Raw genomic sequence first — 18,278 nt, forward strand, 5'->3', positions numbered from 1 at the left:
GAAAGTCGGGTAGCTTATGTATTATCAGTTAGGTAATTTGCAATGCCAGGAAGGATCTGGGGGTCCTGGTGGAGCAGCTTCCGTATGAAGAAAAGCTGAGTAACCTGGGTCTGTTCAGCCTGGGAAAAGAAGACTGAGGGAGGCTCTGATCAATGTTTATAAAGATCTGAAGGCAAATGGATGAGGCCAGGCTCTTCTCAGTGCTGCATAGCAATAGGACAAGAAGTAATGGTCTAAAAAACTCAAACATAGGAAGTTGCATACAAATATGTGGAAGAACTTCTTTACAGTAAGAGTGATGGAACACTGGAACAGGTTGCCCAGAGAGATTGTGGAGTCTCCTTCTATGGAGATATTCAAGACCCGGCTGGAGGCCTACCTGTGTGACCTATTGTAGGGGACCTGCTTTGTCAGGGGGGTTGTACTCGATGATCTCTTGAGGAACCTTCCAACCCCTGCAATTCTGTGATTCTGTAAATCTTACTTACTCCAGTACATGAAACTGTCATGTCCATAGAGAGCAAAAGCACAAGCACTTCCCAGCTTCTGGGCGCAGATACGTGCCTCAACTTAATTCCAGCTTATTGGTGGACCGGTGTTATCCTGATACGATTTTACTAACACTGGAACCCTTAATAGCAACACATCTTTAATTTTTGAATACACTGATATTTGCAGGATACCATCAGTTTCACCCCTGTCTCTTCAAACTATTCATACCAATTTGCGGCTAATCTAAGAATGTTTAAGGGCTGGAAAAAAAAGTGCATGGTTTGCAAATGTGCACATGTCTAGGTCCATTGGCCCAGGCACTCTCCTGGAAAAGAATTGTGCAAAGACTAGAAGCAGTAAGCATTAAAGGATAATGTATAATAAATGTCAGCCAATGAAGTAGTATGAAAAATACATCTTGACAAGTAAATGTTATTGTTTCTTGATAGAGTCACAACTTCGGCCAATAATGGTTATAGAGTTCTTATCACAACATTTTCAGTGTCACTTATAATGCTAATATAAATTTGTATCTTTCCTGAAGTCAGTGGTGGCTTTAATAAGTAATTTCAAACCTGCTTACTTGAGAATTCCAAAGCTGTAATTGCAACCAGTTAACTGATGATCATTGTGATCCATGCCATGGTGGAATTTGCTTATGGTCTGCCTCTACTGAGTATTCATTTTCTTATTTAAATTGAAACAAACTGTTGATGGCAAAAAGTCAAGTCCTCCAGAGCCCATTTTTTAAATGGTGACTGAATTCACCCTGTACATTTATGGTCTGTACCTCACTTGTGTCTTGACCTGTCAGCTGTGCTCACTGTTTAATCCCTGGTAGTGGGCTGTAGTGCCCCTTCCTCTGTTTTGAACTTCCAGGAGGAAGGCAAAAATGACTATTTTCTATGCTAAGCTTGAATACACAATATTTAATATACTGTGCAATGAGTCACAGTTGAGTGGGACTTCAGTTACTGTTTTCTGGCAAAAATTGGAACTAACTGCTCTTTTTCTTTTTTGCCTGCAAGCCTGTGACTTCCTAGGAGCAGAGCAGCGCTTGGCTTGGCTCTAGAGTCAGTGGGAGGTAGTGATAGTAGCAGCACCGCCCTGCTGAACTCAGATCCTGACTCACAGTGTCGTTTCTTTCACTCTGTTCAAGGTAGCAGCAGACAAAACTCTTTCCTCCAGCTTATTTATGCCTTATATGTCAAGATGAGAGTGTTTTTGCTTCCCAGCTTTGATCACAGCCAGAAGGCAACCTGGGTTTTAATTTATATAACAACAGCCTAACATTAAAACTCAGCCTGTGGACCTAGCACATATATTTTAAGTGAATTCAAAAAGTCACCTATTGATTTATGTTATTTTTTTCAGTTTCACCCTCAATACTTACTATTCTAATACACAGCTGTTTGTACAAGCTCTTGTAGAAATGTGTGCAATAACCTGTCTGGAAAAAGATTTCCTACCCTATCGATATTATGTTGTAAAGACAGATATTGTTAATAGAGGTGAGAGCTTCTATCTCATTTAATTAATAGTCCCTTTTGGGATGAGGAACTGCTATATTAAAATTACAGTAATATTTTGGTATCATTCTCTTTTAGTGACATGCATCCAGGAAGATCTGACTTAGGCCACTAGTGGTTAAATCGTTATCCAGATGAAAATGTTGTTGTGATTAATAGTTGTCTAGTTGTTTCTTGGTTACCTTGTAAAAAGGTCAGTTACTAAAGCAGTTTATGTGTTCAAGAGATACTCCTTTGAGTACAAAGATCTTTGTTCTTCTTCCAGCAGATTTTTAAAAGCATCACCAATGAAGATTCAATCCAGGGACAGGGAAATCGGAGGCTGATAAGTTTTTCATTGTCAGGTAAGGTACTGTTAGTGTGAAATTTTGGAGCCCAGAGAGTGGGAAAGTGAAATTATTAAAACCCTTAATGTATATGTGTGTGTGTTTATGTGTACATATGTATGGCTGCATGTATATATACATACACGAGTGTGGTGAGGCACTAGAACAGGCTGCCCAGAGAAGCTGTCAGCACCTCATCCCTGGAGGTGTTCAATGCCAAATTGAGTGAGGCTTTGGGTGACATGATCTGGTGGATGTCAACCCTGCCCATGGCAAGGGGTTGAATCTTAAGGTCCTTTCCAATCCTAGAATCATAGAATCATTAAAATTGGAAAAGACCTCTAAGACCACTAAATTCAACCATAAACCATTACCACCATATCCACTAAACAGTGTCTCTAAGTGCCATATCTCCATGTTTCTTCAGCACCTCCAGGGATGTTGGCCCCACCACTTCCCTGCACAGCCAGTTCCAATGTTTGACCACTCCTTCAGAGAAGGAAGTTTTCCTAATATCCAAGATTAACCTCCATTAGTGCAACTTGAGACCATTACCTTTTCTCCTATCAATAGTCACTGCAATCTCCTGTTAGTAGTTGTAGAGAGTGATAAGGTCTCCCCTGAACCTCCTTTTCTCCAGACTGAACAAGCCCAGTTCCTTCAGCTGCTCCTCATAAGACTTGTGCTCCAAACCCAAAAACAATAAACTGGTGCTTCAAAACAAAAGGAGATCACTAACTTCTCCAAAACAGATCTGTAGGAATTTTGTTTTCTAAAAGTATTTGCTTCTTTAGTGATGGAAGTTTGTCCTGTGAAAAGTTAGTTAAAATTAATTGGTTAATTACCAACAATGATCTCAAAGAAGACAATTTCCCATGATTAGGCTTCTTAGTCTTTTATACAACTGTATTATTACAACTTTCTTTATTTAAAATAATAAGAAAATATTACAAGCCTAATTTATTTAAATTGAGTACAGTCTTGAAGAAAAATTATTGAGCAACTTTGCATTTAGTTACCAGTGAATGTCACACTTCTGATAAGCAACTGAAAGTGTCAAAACTCTCTTGCATGAGATACAGAAAGAAGAAATGTTCTAAGCTGCCCAAGGTGTACCAGGTGCTTCACTGAAAGTTCATGTTTTAGCAGCAATGTAACACAATTGCTGAAAGCCCTGGAAACCATTCCTTTGGATAGTATATTGAGAAAGTGTTATCATGATATTTGTGTGATATACCTCCTTGCAATGTATCACATTAAATGACTTTTTTCAAGCTTTAATATTTCACATTTCTCACACTTCATATTTACTAAGAGATTATGTGGAACAAATGACCAGAAGTTCTACATACGTCACAAACATATACATAAATACTCATAAGACACTCAGGGATTGTTGTTTATTGTTTTGTTATTGTTGGTTTTTTTTAATTTTTTTTTCTGTGGCTTTCAGATCACACATTTAGATAAATTTTCAGGTTTTGGAATTCAGAATCTAAATAACAACTGAAAATAACATTAGGTCCACTAAAGGTTATTTTGAAAATTGTAGTTACCATGAAATGCTAGATCAAAATGCGGATATAGAACATAGTCTGTCTTCGAAACATTTCTTGAAGTCCTAGTGACCAATTTTCTAACAGGAATAGTAGCTAGTAAATTTTGCTTATTGAAAATTACCATAAACCTACCACTCCTGCCCTCCCCCAACTCAAACTGACTTGCCCAAATATGTTCTTTATAAACCCTTAAGTTACTAAAACCCTTAAGTTACTAATCACTCACCTGCTTATTTGTTTTTTTACCTTTGCTGAGGTGAGGTGACGTGCTAACCCGTCCAATATACCAGCAGCTAGGTGCTCTAGATTGACATGTTTAAAGTCTGAAATTAACTGCTGCATCATCCTGTGGAACACACATAATCTTACCCTGTGGTATGAAGCTTTGTGTGATATCAGCTATCTAAGACAGGCATGTAGTCTGGTTCAGAGGAAGATAAGAGATGGTATTTTGCTCCAGTGGCTGACAGCTTGCAGTGATGAAACCCTCATGGTTAAACTGTTCATAGTAGCTGTTCAGACTTTTTCTGCGCTTTCTTTCTTGATTAAGGCAACTTTAAAAATAGCCTTCTGGCCATTTATGAATAATTAATTTCTTAATTCCTTTTCATTTATAAATAGACCTGTTTCCTTCCTTAAACCTCCACTGCCTCTTCCTCATAGAAATGAGAATCCTTTCCATAGTCCCTTTGTAGCATGTCCTAAATGATTTTTCCCTCTTTTTCACTGTCCTTAATATGTTGTCTGGTTGTCTCATTTGGCAAAAATGTTGAGGCTAATCTATCCTTATTGCGGTGATGATGGCTGTGGACCCCAGCACAAGAAAAATGTGGAGCTGTTGGAGCAGGTCCAGGGAAGGCCTCAAGGGTGGTCAGAGGGCCGGAGCATCTCTCCTGTGATGAAAGGCTGAGGGAGCTGGGCTTGCTCAGTCTTGTGAGGAGAAGGCTCTGAGGGGACTTCATTGCAGCCTTACAATACTTAATGGGAACTTCTAAGCAGGGTGACTTTTTACACGGGCAGATAATGATAAGACAAAAAGGAATGGTCTTAAATGAAAAGAGGGGAGATTTAGATTAGATATTAGGATAAAGTTTTTTTACTTTTTTTTATTCAAAGGGTAATGAGGCACAGGAACAGAGAAGCTGTGGAATGCCCTATAGCTCTTTCCATGCCCTGTTCATCACTCTTATTCTCCATTTTTTTCTATTGCACAGATCTAGGCCAGTACTTCACTACATCTGCACTATCTTCACAATTGTTTTGTTTATCACTATGATCAGAGAATCTCCTTGCTGTGCATGACAAAATGTGACTATCATGCTCTCTCCTCTGACCTTTGGAAAGCTTAGTGACTTTTACTGAGACAAAATCAGAGCTGGTAACACAAATAGATTCCAGCTGTGAATTGATTAATATCCCCATCTAGTTGCATGTTTTCCCACTAAACACACACTGATTTCCAAATTGTCACAAAGATACAATCTTCCTCATTAACTAGTCATCAGTGTCAGAAAGTTTGGGATGCTGTATGAGAAATGAGTTTACAGAATGAGTCTTTACAGGGCAGACAAGGAAGTGTATGGCCCTCCTTAGAGGCAGAAGCTACATGCCTGCAAAGCTTCCTTTAGTTCTGATCGAGACAGCCAGAAATCAGCACGTATGAAAGGGAAGCCCTGAAGTTGGAACAAACTGATAATTCCCTTGGGGCAGCAGCAGGCAGCGCTTGGTGTAAGCCACTTGTATATAGAGAAGTGAGCCTAGCTGGCATAGGATGCCCATAGCTTTTTAACTGAAAGTCTGTAGCAGTGAAAGAGTTGGCAGTAGCTGCCTGTACACCTCGATTTCTTCTTTCCATCATCTTCCATAAGAGAGATGGCCTCACATTATCAAATCAATAGATCTGTAGAACCTTAAGTGTATAACCATGAGTGTGACTTACGAATAAATGGGAAACTTAACGTGTGATGTGTCAATAACTTCTTTAGTAAACTGGCTAAAAATACACCTTTGAAAAGCATGGGTGAGTTATGTTGGTAGCATTTCCTCATGTCTTCAAGAAATACACTAAAACTGCAGTGTACAGCAAGATAAATCTCAGCCGTCTGGATTCATTGGTTTTACCAAGATTTGAATTCAGTTAATCCTAAATATTCAGTATCTTCAGAACCTTTGCTAAAGAAGATACAGAGGAGAGAGAAATATTTTCATTTGTGAAAGTGGAACAAATGGTGTTCTGATCAGATGTTACACAGCAGTGGTAAGAGCGCACCTGAGTGTTGTAGTTACAGCAAGTTACAGCATTCATCAGTTCCATTTCAAATTAAATTGATTTCTTCTGCATATACACAGGTGTCAATGTAGCATTATTCTGAGCTCTTGCATTTTCGAAGCTGATTTTCTTGGTGCTCAGAATGTTTGGTGAGATATTTAGGTGCTATTTCTCTACTTGAGAAAGCTACTTCTGCTATCCTTGTGTGCACTGGATATTAAAAATAGAAGGTTCTGATATTTTAACATAATTTACTGTATCGTGCAATCTAAGCAAGAAAATGATACAGATAAAATTTCTCATGTGCTTAGCTAAAACATTTTTCCCATCCACATACAAGAATCAGCTTACTAATTACTACTTCCCAAAAATGAAAAGAGAGTGATAGGTTATCATAATATATTGGGGGTTTTTTTGTGATACCTAATATATATGTACCTATCAATATATATGTACTATCAATTCTGTACCAGATACAGTGGTACAGAAAGATAGAATGGCTGCTCTTTGAAGGAAAAAAAAATCAAACATATACAGCAATAAATATTTCAGTTTCAGAATCTTTTGAGGAAACATCAGAGGGAAAGAAAATCAGATCTGAGCAGTCTTTTCCTCCTCTCATATTTTAGCATTCTGACACTCTTACACTGCTGGGCCTTGTCATTCATAGTGCTTTTGCGATCTTGTTTTTTATTTCTGGAATGCACTTCTAACAGTACAACTTTCAAAGCAAAACAGTTTGCCATAAAGGATTTCATCAGGGCTGATAGATTAGATACATGCTGGTAACAGGGATTGCACGCTTGGAGGAGAAACCCATGTTATCAGTTTGAACCAGATCTTTTTCTTTGTGTAAAAATATTGCTATAGCCATGGTAATACATGGTGTCTGTACTTTCACATGGGCTGTTAATAACAATATCCTCTATTTTTTATCTTAATTTATTAGAGAACATCAGAAGAATGAGATTTTTTAATACAGTCAGTTTCTGGGCCAGCAACTTTTGAAAATCTGCTGTATGAATTGTATGCTGGAAGATGCAATCAAAATCAACTTTCTTTTTAGTTTGCACATTTTATTGCATTCAGTGTTACCATAGGTGAAGAAAGTGAAATACAACCTGGTGAATCTAAACAAAAATGCTGATGTTGGTGTGGAAAGCTCAATTCATCTAGAATATCTTCTGGGAGTGCTTTCCATGGTCTCCTGTTGACTTGTTAGAATAACTCGGTGATTCTGATTTCATCAGTTAGAAGAGGGTTAAAGCACTGTTAAAGATAGTGTTTTGGAAACCTGCCTTAAAAAAAATGTTTAAATTGAATATTTAGGAATGCATCTAAGCAGTTTCAGAATATTTTTTGTATAATGCTTTGTACATCTTCAACACAACAAATGAGAAAAAGAAGCTAGAATGCAGGTCAGTGCTTTTAGCTGTAAACAGAAGAGAAAGATCTCCATGCAAAGAATGGTGGGAAAGAAACTAGCTACTAAAATCACTAATAAAAGCAAGTGCTTTGTGTTTTCCAAAGAAAGCTTAGAGATGCACCTGGAAATATGAAGAAGGCCAGAAGGTTTGGTTTATAGCAGTTGAACCAAAACTAATGATAGTTGCAGATTTGCTCTTCATTGACTTCTTAGCAAGAAATCATGGTAGACTTGTGTCTTTCAGCAGGATCTTAAGAGTAAATGTTGAAATAAGTGCATGGAGATTTTCTCTGCACAACTCAAATATGAGGGAGTTCTGCAGGTAGAAAGGCCTACTCAAAAGTTGGACGTTATATACATGGGTTTTCATGAATTAGTTCAGGTAAGTTAACCCATGCATGGAAGGAAGCATTTTAAAGTGGAAAAAAAAAAAAGTAAAATGGCTTCACATGTAGAAAAAAAGTGATCTGAAAGCCACGTTTCATAGAAGTAGAAAACTGATGCTTACAAGAAGTATCGTGATTGCCATATTTACATCATAAAATGAATGGATCTCTTTTTCAGAGCTTGTTTTGGAATTGGATTGAACAATTGCTTAGCTCAGATCACTTTTATTTCATTCCACAAGCACTGATCTAGAAGCCACATTACTCTGCACAATCAGGTGTAAAATTCTCTGTTTAATCAGATAATAAATTTTAAATATTAAGATTTGGCCTTATGTTACCTCATAATAAATATAATAAGCTTTTTTGCTTGTTTGCTTGTTTTTTTCTGACCAGGCTATCTAAATTCCTCATCAGTTTCCTGTCTATTTCTCCTGCTCTCCCAGATAATTGCCTCTAATGTGAAAAAGTAATCAGTTGATTTTACCTTATTTAACTTCTTTCAGATTTCCAGGCTTTTGGTCTGAAGAAAGGAATGTTTTTCAATCCAGATCCTTATCTGAAGATTTCCATCCAGCCTGGGAAACACAGCATCTTCCCAGCACTTCCTCATCATGGACAGGAGAAAAGATCTAAGATCATGTGCAATACAGTTAACCCAATCTGGCAAGGAGAGGTAAGCAGTTGAGCCAAGATTGTCTTAAAAAAAGGAAACAACTTTGGCTATAGATTTTTTTCTCTAAGCTTTTTCTTATCTATAAGTTTTTCCTTATCTAAATAGTTGTTGATCTAACCAAGTTTGATGTGTTTCATGGTTTCTTATCAATACAAAAGGCTTAAATAGCTACAAACGGTAAATCAAATCTTTCAGTATGGGTTGTTCTTTGTGGATGTCATTTATGAAGTTAATTATGGAAGGCAAATGTAACCCAGATTTGAAAAATACACTCTGAGATTGTGAAAAATTGCTGCTAGATTGTCATAGTGTTCTTACACAGAGAGGAAACATTATATAAAGTAAAATAGTGTAGCATGCAAATACAAATAATCTGTATGTTTGAAAAATGTCACTGGTAGTATAAATTAAAATCAACCTTGGCACATTTGCCTATCACCTTGAAGAAATGCTCTCTAGTCTGCTGCTTGTTATTGGAAGGGCTTCATGGGCATTAATGAGATCTTAGAGTTCAATTGCTCCCTGCTGTTTTTAAATTATACCCAAAATGGAAACAGACAGCAATGAATAAGGAATCTCTGGAATTAAAGGAACCTGACATTAAGAGTTTGATTTACTGCTATTCTCTTTCAGACCAATATCTTCCCTGCAGGAAAGAGTAGAAGTAAATAAATAGACTAAATCGATTTATTCAAATTAAAATGTAAATTGCAGAATAGTTTAGGAATAATTAGGTCAAACTGCATAGGCATGAAAGTTAGAGTGGGGAAGGAGGTGAAAGAATTGTCACTGAATACTCCTCCATTGAGGAGGATGAGTTTAAATTAAGTATTGCATCAGGTTATGCTACAGGTGAACCTTTGTTGCGGAGGAGACGACACCTCCAAGCTAGAAAGTGCCTTCTACAGGACTTGCTTAAGTGGAAGGCCCTGTTGTGAGGCATCCACCAAGCAGTATCTTCTTTCCTGCCCTAAGCAACAGATGTGTGTGGCAGAGGGGTCTCAGGCCAGAGTTGCTGGAACTGGAGGTCAATGACAGAAATGTTTCAGTAAAGTGCATAAGACACCAGTCTAGAGGTAAGCAGACATAAAAAGGAAACTTGCTTCATTATGTGTCACATATGGTGCATGTGGTTGTGGGAGTTTACAGAAAGCATGAACACCAGAAATTGATGCTTAAAGGACATAGGATGTGCCTGTGATCTTGCTATTCACTGTTGGCCAGACCGAACTGCTAGGCGACACAAGCTGTTCACGTTAGAAAAGGGACATAAGCTGTGCTGATGGAGGCTGAAAATAATCTTTTTAGAAGTGCTCAATACTGGTTAGAAGTCTTCTTTTTTCAAAAACAACTTCCAGCCAAAGTAATGTGCTCTCACTTCAAGGTCTTTTTGCACTGCCAGAGGATAAAATAACCACAGAGAAAGAATGTGGCCCTGATTAAATGTCAAGGGTCATAAGATATGCCTGAGTTTGTGAGCTGACATTTCTTTTCCAAAGAGTTTGTCAGAAATAAAAGGAGAAACAATGAAATGACCTAATGATGGATGTAGGAAAGGAAAAACACAGAGCTGAATTCTACCTCCTCTGTTCTCCCTCTGGTTTTCTTGATTGTGTGCAACCATGTAGCTTCTTCCTTTCTGTTGTTAGCTTTTTAGCACGTAAGGAGTCTACAGCAGCAGAGATGTCATTCAGCATACTATCCATCGTTTTCTTTGGCTGGTGTGGAAATTTAACTGCTTGTACTTGGGCTGCAGTTTACACATATCAGCTGCTCTGAAGTCTTTGTTACAAAAACCCACACTGGAGTATCTGTCACAAAAGTTCCTAGGCTTCTTCAATTTTATCCTTTTATGATACAAGAGAAGGAGAACTACAAACAACTGCTAAATTGTGGTGGTGGCTGTTTTTCCATCCACCTTTTTCACAGCACTGGTGGATGTGAACTCTTGGAATGAAACATTTTGAGAAATCATAGTTATTTTATTAACTGCTTCCATCACGAGTCATTTTTCCCCAATATACTTTGGGTGATGTATTACTTCAGAATTGCGATTCTTTCCTAAGGTTCTCCATCATAGCCCATGTAAACAGAAGCTAGAAGATCTTTTTCAGTTTCTTTCTCTTTTTTAACATATCTAATTAGTTTTGGCTCCTAAACTTGAAAAATTCTGAAACAGGGAAATAAAACTTTAGAAATAACTACAAGCTGTTGTATTTGTATATGATCTTGATTACCCTTGAGCAAATTCAGAAATGAAAGTGTTGTCTTAATTCTGTAGGACTTCAAAATCAAAATAAAATCCTACAAAGCAAAAGAAGATGTTTCATTTACTTATATTCATTATTCATTTTGCTATTCCACCTCATATACTTATCAAATTGTTCTATTTGCATGGTAACCACCTGCATTAAAAGAACACTCCGAGAGCACTGTGATACCTCAGGCAGTATTTCATCAACGTCATGTAATATTAATGATCTTCATTTCACAGGCTATTCAGATATTTTTCGACACAAGTGGCCCTGAATTAAAGCTATTCTTCTATTGCACTGTTTCATTGTCCTTTATACAGGAGGGCATAACCAAATGTAAATTTCTTACTAAGAGATGAGTTGTATTTAACATTTTGACGCTTGTAGCAATACTCAAGTGAAAGTGAGGTGGAAGCCTTCAATGAGAACTGTTCAGTGAAGCAGGTTAAAAACCATGTGATATCTTACAGTGGTTGAGAGGAGTCCTTCTGTGATGTTTTCCCATATGGAAGCATAACATCCAATTCTGCTAGGCCAAAGTGCTGAATACTGTAGTGTGCAATTACAAAAGCTAATAAATATTCAAAGGAAGGTCCAGGCTAGTTACTGATTGTGCCACAGCATCTGTACAGTCAGTGATGAGAAGAAAACAACTGTAGAAAATAAAAACAAGTTCCTTTCATACAGTGAACTTACTGCTGATTCGTAGTTAATGGTCCAGCTTCTTTTCATACTCCTAGCTCTACTTTCAACATGGCTTTCTTTAACAATATCTGTACTGGTAAACAACATAGATCTGTACTGTTAACATAGATGAGGTTCTGAAAAACAGCTGACACTGGACAGCTGCATCTATGTACTTCCTCTGCTATCCTCTAAAACACGTCAGGTGTATCCCAACAACCTGTTAGGGATGCTGTCTTGCCCCTTGTAGTAGCCCCATCCCACTTCTAGCAATTGGTTGGCACAAGGCAAAACAATTGCCAGTGACTGTCGACAGTGGTAGGCAATGCATGGCTCTGTGACTGTATTTAGTATGTTGATAATAAGATTCTTGGCACTGACTATAATATTTATCTCAGCCTTTTCCCCATATCTGGTTGTAAGTGTCAGATTGGACCAGTTCTATCACATCAGATACTCATTTATCAGGCACAGGTAGGAGGTACCCCTAACCTGTCAAGACTACTGCTGTGCCATCCATTACAGGCTACAGACAACTGAGGGGAGAAAAGTTCTCACTCATTAAAAGATGTCCGCTATAGGTGAAGGTGGTGGTGTGGATATATTTTAGATGGCAATGAATAAAAACAAACAATACAAAGAGCAGGGATCAGAAGCCAACAAGGTTGTTGTGTTGCTGACCTGTGGTTCGTAGGGTCGTTGCCCCACAACCTCTCTGGCTTTCCTTTTCCAGCTGCAACATAGCCTAGCTTCGGGAGAGACCTCCCAGAGTAATTTATAGCTTGTACTTTGTCTTTTTAAACTTAATCTACTGGGAAGAAACCACGGTATGGAAGGTATCTTTGCTATCCAGAAGCAAAAAATTTGCACTGTTGGACAATGAAAATGGCTGTGGCTACTCTGCTATTTATCCATGTGTGCTGATATCGCCAAGATCAGGAGTTGCTCAACATTTTAGTCTGGAGAAGAGAGGGATCTGGGGAGACCTCAGTGCAGCATTCCCGTACCAAAGAGAGCTTATAAAAAAATAGGAGACTGACTTTTTACATGAGCAAATGGTAGTAGAAAAAGGAGGAATTGTGCTCAACTAGAAGAGAGGAGATTTAGATTAGATGTTAGGAGAATTTTTTTTTACTCAGAGGATGGTGAGATACTGAAACATGTCACCCAAGAATGTTGTGGATGCCCCATCCCTGGTGGCATTCAAGGCCAGGTTGGATAGGGCCCTTGGCAGCCTTATCTATTGGCTGGTGATACTGCTTATGGCGGGGAGGTTAGAACTAGATGATCCTTAAGGTCTCTTCTAACCCAAACCATTCTATGATTCTGTGTCACCCATTTGACTTCAGTAGCGCTTGTTTGTATCAGAAATGTTTTGAAGTCAGAGTCACCTAATGCCCATTTTTATAGAGAGGTTGCTCCAAAAGTAATCCTATTTTCAACGTTATCACCACCATGAGCAATGCATTTTTGCCATGGTGAACAAAAGCCCATGTACTACATTTGTAAAAACCTGCACCAGCGGAGATGACTGTCGCCACTGCTGACATGCCTCACCCAGCACCTCACTGTGCTCACATCCACTGTTGGTTGCTGAATAAACATTCAGCAGGCATTAATGGATGTCAATTTTTTCTGCCCAGAGAAATTCAATTCCACACCTTTATTTTATATACTCTTCCATGTCAGATGCCAGTTTTTCAGATGCCCCTCTGCTACTATCTGTCACACAGCAACAAAATCTGATGTGATGTGGGTTGAGAACTGGCTGACTGGCAGAGCACAGAGGGTCATCGTTGGTGGTGCAGAGTCTGGCTGGAGACCTGTAACCAGTGGTGTCCCCCAGGGGTCTGTGCTGGGTCCGGTCTTGTTCAACATCTTCATCAATGAGCTTGATGAGCAAGTTTGCTGATGATACGAAGTTGGGAGGATTGGCTGACACGCCTGAAGGCTGTGCTGCCATTCAGCGAGACCTGGACAGGCTGGAGAGCTGGGCAGTAAGAAACCAGATGAGGTTCAACAAAAGCAAGTGTAGGGTCTTACACCTAGGGAGGAATAATTGCATGCACCAATACAGGCTGGGGGATGAGCTGCTGGAGAGGAGCTCTGCAGAGAGGGACCTGGGCGTCCTGGTGGACGACAGGTTGGCCATGAGCCAGCAGTGTGCCCTCGTGGCCAAAAAGGCCAATGGCATTCTGGGGTGCATTAAGAAGAGCGTGTCCAGCAGGTCAAGGGAGGTGATCCTCCCCCTCTACTCTGCCCTGTAAGGCCTCATCTGGAGTACTGTGTCCAGTTCTGGGCTCCCCAGTACAAAAAAGACAGGGATCTCTTGGAAAGAGTCCAGCGGAGGGCCACAAAGATGGTGAAGGCCCTGGAGCATCTCCCCTATGAAGAAAGGCTGAGTGAACTGGATCTATTTAGCCTTGAGAAAAGAAGACTGAGAGGGGACCTGATCCAGGTTTATAAATATCTGAGGTATGGCGGCCATAGTGGTGAGGCCAGTCTCTTTTCAGTGGTACGTGGAGACAGGACGAGGGGAAACGCACATAAGCTGCAGCATAGGAAGTTTGGCACGAATGTGTGTAAGAACTTCTTCACGTGAGGGTGACGGAGCACTGGAACAGGCTGCCCAGGGAGGTTGTGGAGTCTCCTTCTCTGGAGATATTCAAGTCTCGCCTGGACACCTACCTGTGCGACCTGGTGTAGGGAACCTGCTTTGGCAGGGGGGTTGGTCTCGATGATCTCTAGAGGTCCCTTCCAACCCTTACAATTCTGTGATTCTGTGATTCTGTGAATATTGATAGGAAGGTTCAGTTTCTACAGCTGTACCATCAAATTCCACCACTGATGTTGTGGGCCATTAGAAGGGATTTTGGAGCAGCCCACCAGATTTGCTAACAGTTCACTTAATTGCAAGGTCATAGTGAGCGAATTGTTTCTTGCCATGCTATTTTGGGGTAAAATGTAAATAAATCTCTTAAGGAAGTGTTCTTTTGTCAAATCTTCTGTTCATCTAGTAGAACTGAGAAATGTGAATGTTTATCATCTTTCTTCTAATACTGCTGTTAGAAGAATAATGACACTCTTCACATATTGTTTTGTGTTGAGACCGTGCATTTTCTGTCACAATCTTTTGATAAATCCCCTCTAAGAAGATTTTATTTGTTAGCAAGCACAAAGTGATAGACAGTCCAGGCAAGCAGTACTGATCACTAATGATTTTAATCAACAAAACAAACTAGTTTAAGAAGTAGTTAATATACCTCAGTCTGGCTGGCAAATTCTGACAGTGGGTTTGCAAACAAAGTACTTACCCCATCTGAACTTCCCTTGAGATCTATTTGTTGCATTTCCTTCTTGACCGTGACAGTTTTGTTAGAACCAGTTGCTTCTTCGGTTTTGGTTACTTGCTATTGAGCAGGTGTAGAACATCGAGGAATGGCAGTGAGATGACTGTAAGAACCGGTTGTTGGAACTGTCCAATGTATTTAAAGTAGTAGGAATTGTTAGCTGTTAAACGACACCTTGAATTTCAACTCTAGTAATTCTAGCTCTGGAAGAGTAGATTGCCTTTCAGTAGGAGTGTGAGGATGCAAACCATCTGAACTCCTTGCAGCTTCCCTGATTGTTTCTTTGCCTCAGCTTTTACAAATATTGTTAGATTATAGCTGAGATACAAACTAATGCTTTGAGTGACTGCTTTATCACTCTGAAGATACCTAATTTTTTCTGGTGAATTAATTGATGTGTGTAAGAGGTGTTCAGTACTCCGTTGGAAGACCGCTTGACAAATAGTAGTTAATGTGTCAGAATTGATAAACAGAATTAAAGTATTTTCACACATATAGCTTGTACTGACTGCACCTCAGAGAACCCTCAATCTTTGAAAAATACTGCACTTGAATAAATTCTCATGAAATCTATCACTTCAGATTACCAATCAGAAGAAGGAAATAGTCAAGGACTCAAATGTTAGAGGTGGTGGTCTGGGGAGAGGGCGATTCTGTACTGCAGACAGCAGGGATAGAAGCAAGGGGTCTGGGTGCTGGCTGCAAGACTATCAAGGTGGTATCAATGCAATAGGCTGTCTGAGTGCTGAGCCACTGATTCAAGATGCTTTAACTCTTTTTGAAATAATGGTATGATTTTAAACTGGATGTGGATTGCATTTTATCTGATTTTGATCAGATTTAGGGCCCAGATCTAGATACTGACAATCCTACCAATGCTTCATGTAATGCATTATTCCATCAGAAGAAGAACATGAAAAGAGCAACAGGAGTATGACACTGATTGAACTTCCATTTTTTTGTCGTTTAACTTAGATAACCTTTCTCCCTCTTCTTTTGACAAATACAAAAGAATCGGCTGCAGAGACAGGCAGGCCTTTGTACCTAAGCATAAGTTCAGCACAGATGATATGAAATCTAAATCCTGAATTCACTGTTTTGCCAGAGGCTTCAATGGCACTGCCTTGTGAGTGGCAGCTTCAGTATACGATATTCCACTACACATAGCCACATAAAGTGTAAAACAAATATTTCACTAAACAGAAAAGCTGTGATTTTAAAGCTGCAGTTTGCTTTAGTATCCTGTGATGACTGCAGTGTGAAAGCCCAAGCCAACTTTAGTTCTTTCAGGAATGAGTGGAAGGAGTGAGAAAAATTATCTAGATTATTCTAATATGTCTTTCTTCCAGAAACACATTCTTATCACATCTTCTGCACCTAAAATACTATCAGTCTTGCTAATGTTGTGTTCCAACCTATCCTATACTAATGAATTTGTAGACAGCATGAAAGAGATGAAGAAAAGTCAAGTCTCTTGATGTACCATAAGTACTTCATTTTTTTCAGGAGTTCTTTTGAATGTCCAATGTCTTAAGGCTGAAATTAGTCATTTGTAAAGTGAAAGCCATCTTGCAAAACTATCTAAGCCATCAAAGAAAATTCACGAGTCTCTTAGCCAGTAACTCTGAATTTTGTAGAAAACATGAAATAAACAGGAAGGGTCTTTTTTTTTCCCAATGAACAGAGAAAGTAAATCTGGGGGAAAATCTAGGAGATCAATATGCAAGGCCCTATCCAACTTTAAAGAAGTTGGGAAATGTTAAAACAGCAGCGCAGTTTTATTGCACCTTTTTATTGTAGGAAAAGAAACACTGTGCCATGCCAGAATAGAGTACCACACAGATTCTGACACTGTGGTCGCTGCTGAATCCCAGGGCAAAGACCTGCTAGGAATATTCGTAGGCTTTCTTACCCTTCAGCAGCAGTGGAGCTCTGTACCCTGTGCTGGTGACACCGCAGTATTTTATGCTGTCATTGAGAAGTACTGCAGTAAGTTTAAGAAACTGGAATTCTCTTCGAACTTATCCAGTTGCTCATATGAGAAGCATTGTGTGGGACAGAAGTGACACACACTGAAGATTTTTGAATGGGGAGCAGAATAGTACAGATGGAGTGGTGAGTACCTGGAGCATGAAATTGTTTCACTAGAGTATATGAAATGAAAAAGCCGCTAATGAAATATTCATCTGAATTATTAAATCTGTCTTCAGCCATCACAAGTAATTTACAGCCTTTTAAGATTTATTTCTGCTTATATTGTCCCTGTGACATGATGGGTATCACAAATATATTCTGTTTAATTGTTTCACATACTCAACTCCAAGTCAAGGGTCTAATGCTCCGTATCACCAATGTATTAATTTACCTACCTTTCACCAGTTAATACACTAACTGTTCTTAGCACTCCACTTGCACTTAACTTTTCTAATCAGTATAGAAGACTTACTCTTTTCATTTTAACAACTTTCTTGATAGTGTTTTTGAGAGCTCATCACTACAATCTATCCATATTCAGGCATACAAATAATATTTTTGAAAAGAAGACATGGGAATTAATCATCATCATCAATTTGCTTTCTATGTAAACTATTCTCAGGCTCTGGAGATGTTTTTATTGTCTTATGAATGCTTACAGATACATTCTGTCAGGTCAGCGTTTGGAATGTATCTTCAGTTTTCACCATGTGTAACTCATATACAAAACTCACAAGATTATTCATGTCAAAGAAATGGATTATCTTCATATCTAAAGTCATTGTTGGGCCTGGAAGAAAAAACAAACAAATAAACAACAGCAACAAAAAACCGTAAGCACTTAAAAGTAGCTTGCTCTCTGAGTCTTCCCTTCGGGTCTTACTCCAACATAAAGATAGCAGTATAAATTCAGATCTATGTTTAGGTCATTGAAATTGCATGAGAATTTGAATGTGTCAACTAATCCAGAGTATCTCTGATTCTGATTTTCATCTCTTTGAGAGTGAATACAGGAATACAAGTCAATCAGGAGGCAGATGTGCAAAATCTGTGTAAATTAAAGGAGTATCCTAATGATTTACTGCTTGCCAAAGCCAGAACTGACAATACCTTTTGTTAAGCCCAATAAGAGTTCGTATATTAATGTGAGTCCCTCCATTAGGTCACTTTTGCTTCCCTCTCCCTTCACTGTATTTCTATGGATATAGTTAATTACAACTGTTTGATTTTTGGTGCCAGAGGAAATGTCAGTTAAAGCTTTCTCTTGCTTTTTTCTAGCGCATTTTTAACACAGTGCCTTGTACAGGTTCTCCACTGTCTAATAAAGTGTGCTGTAGTGGTGCAGCATTTCT

At 38.9% G+C, this 18,278-nt stretch overlaps 1 protein-coding gene across 6 annotated transcripts in view; it reads left to right on the plus strand.

Moving 5' to 3' along the window:
- Positions 1-18,278, plus strand: part of HECW1 (HECT, C2 and WW domain containing E3 ubiquitin protein ligase 1) — a 237,126-nt gene that overhangs the window by 142,823 nt on the left and 76,025 nt on the right. For 5 of the 6 annotated variants that reach the window (XM_085226720.1, XM_085226721.1, XM_085226718.1 and 2 more), the window contains 2 exons: positions 2,287-2,365; positions 8,494-8,663. In XM_085226720.1, the coding sequence (XP_085082846.1) occupies positions 2,287-2,365; positions 8,494-8,663 (249 nt within the window). The remainder of the gene's footprint in view (positions 1-2,286; positions 2,366-8,493; positions 8,664-18,278) is intronic. The other variant, XM_085226717.1, reaches the window with a different exon arrangement.

Source organism: Meleagris gallopavo, chromosome 6 (genome assembly GCF_905368555.1).
Source record: "Meleagris gallopavo chromosome 6, MGAL_WU_HG_1.1, whole genome shotgun sequence".
NCBI classification, from domain to species: Eukaryota; Metazoa; Chordata; class Aves; order Galliformes; family Phasianidae; genus Meleagris; species Meleagris gallopavo.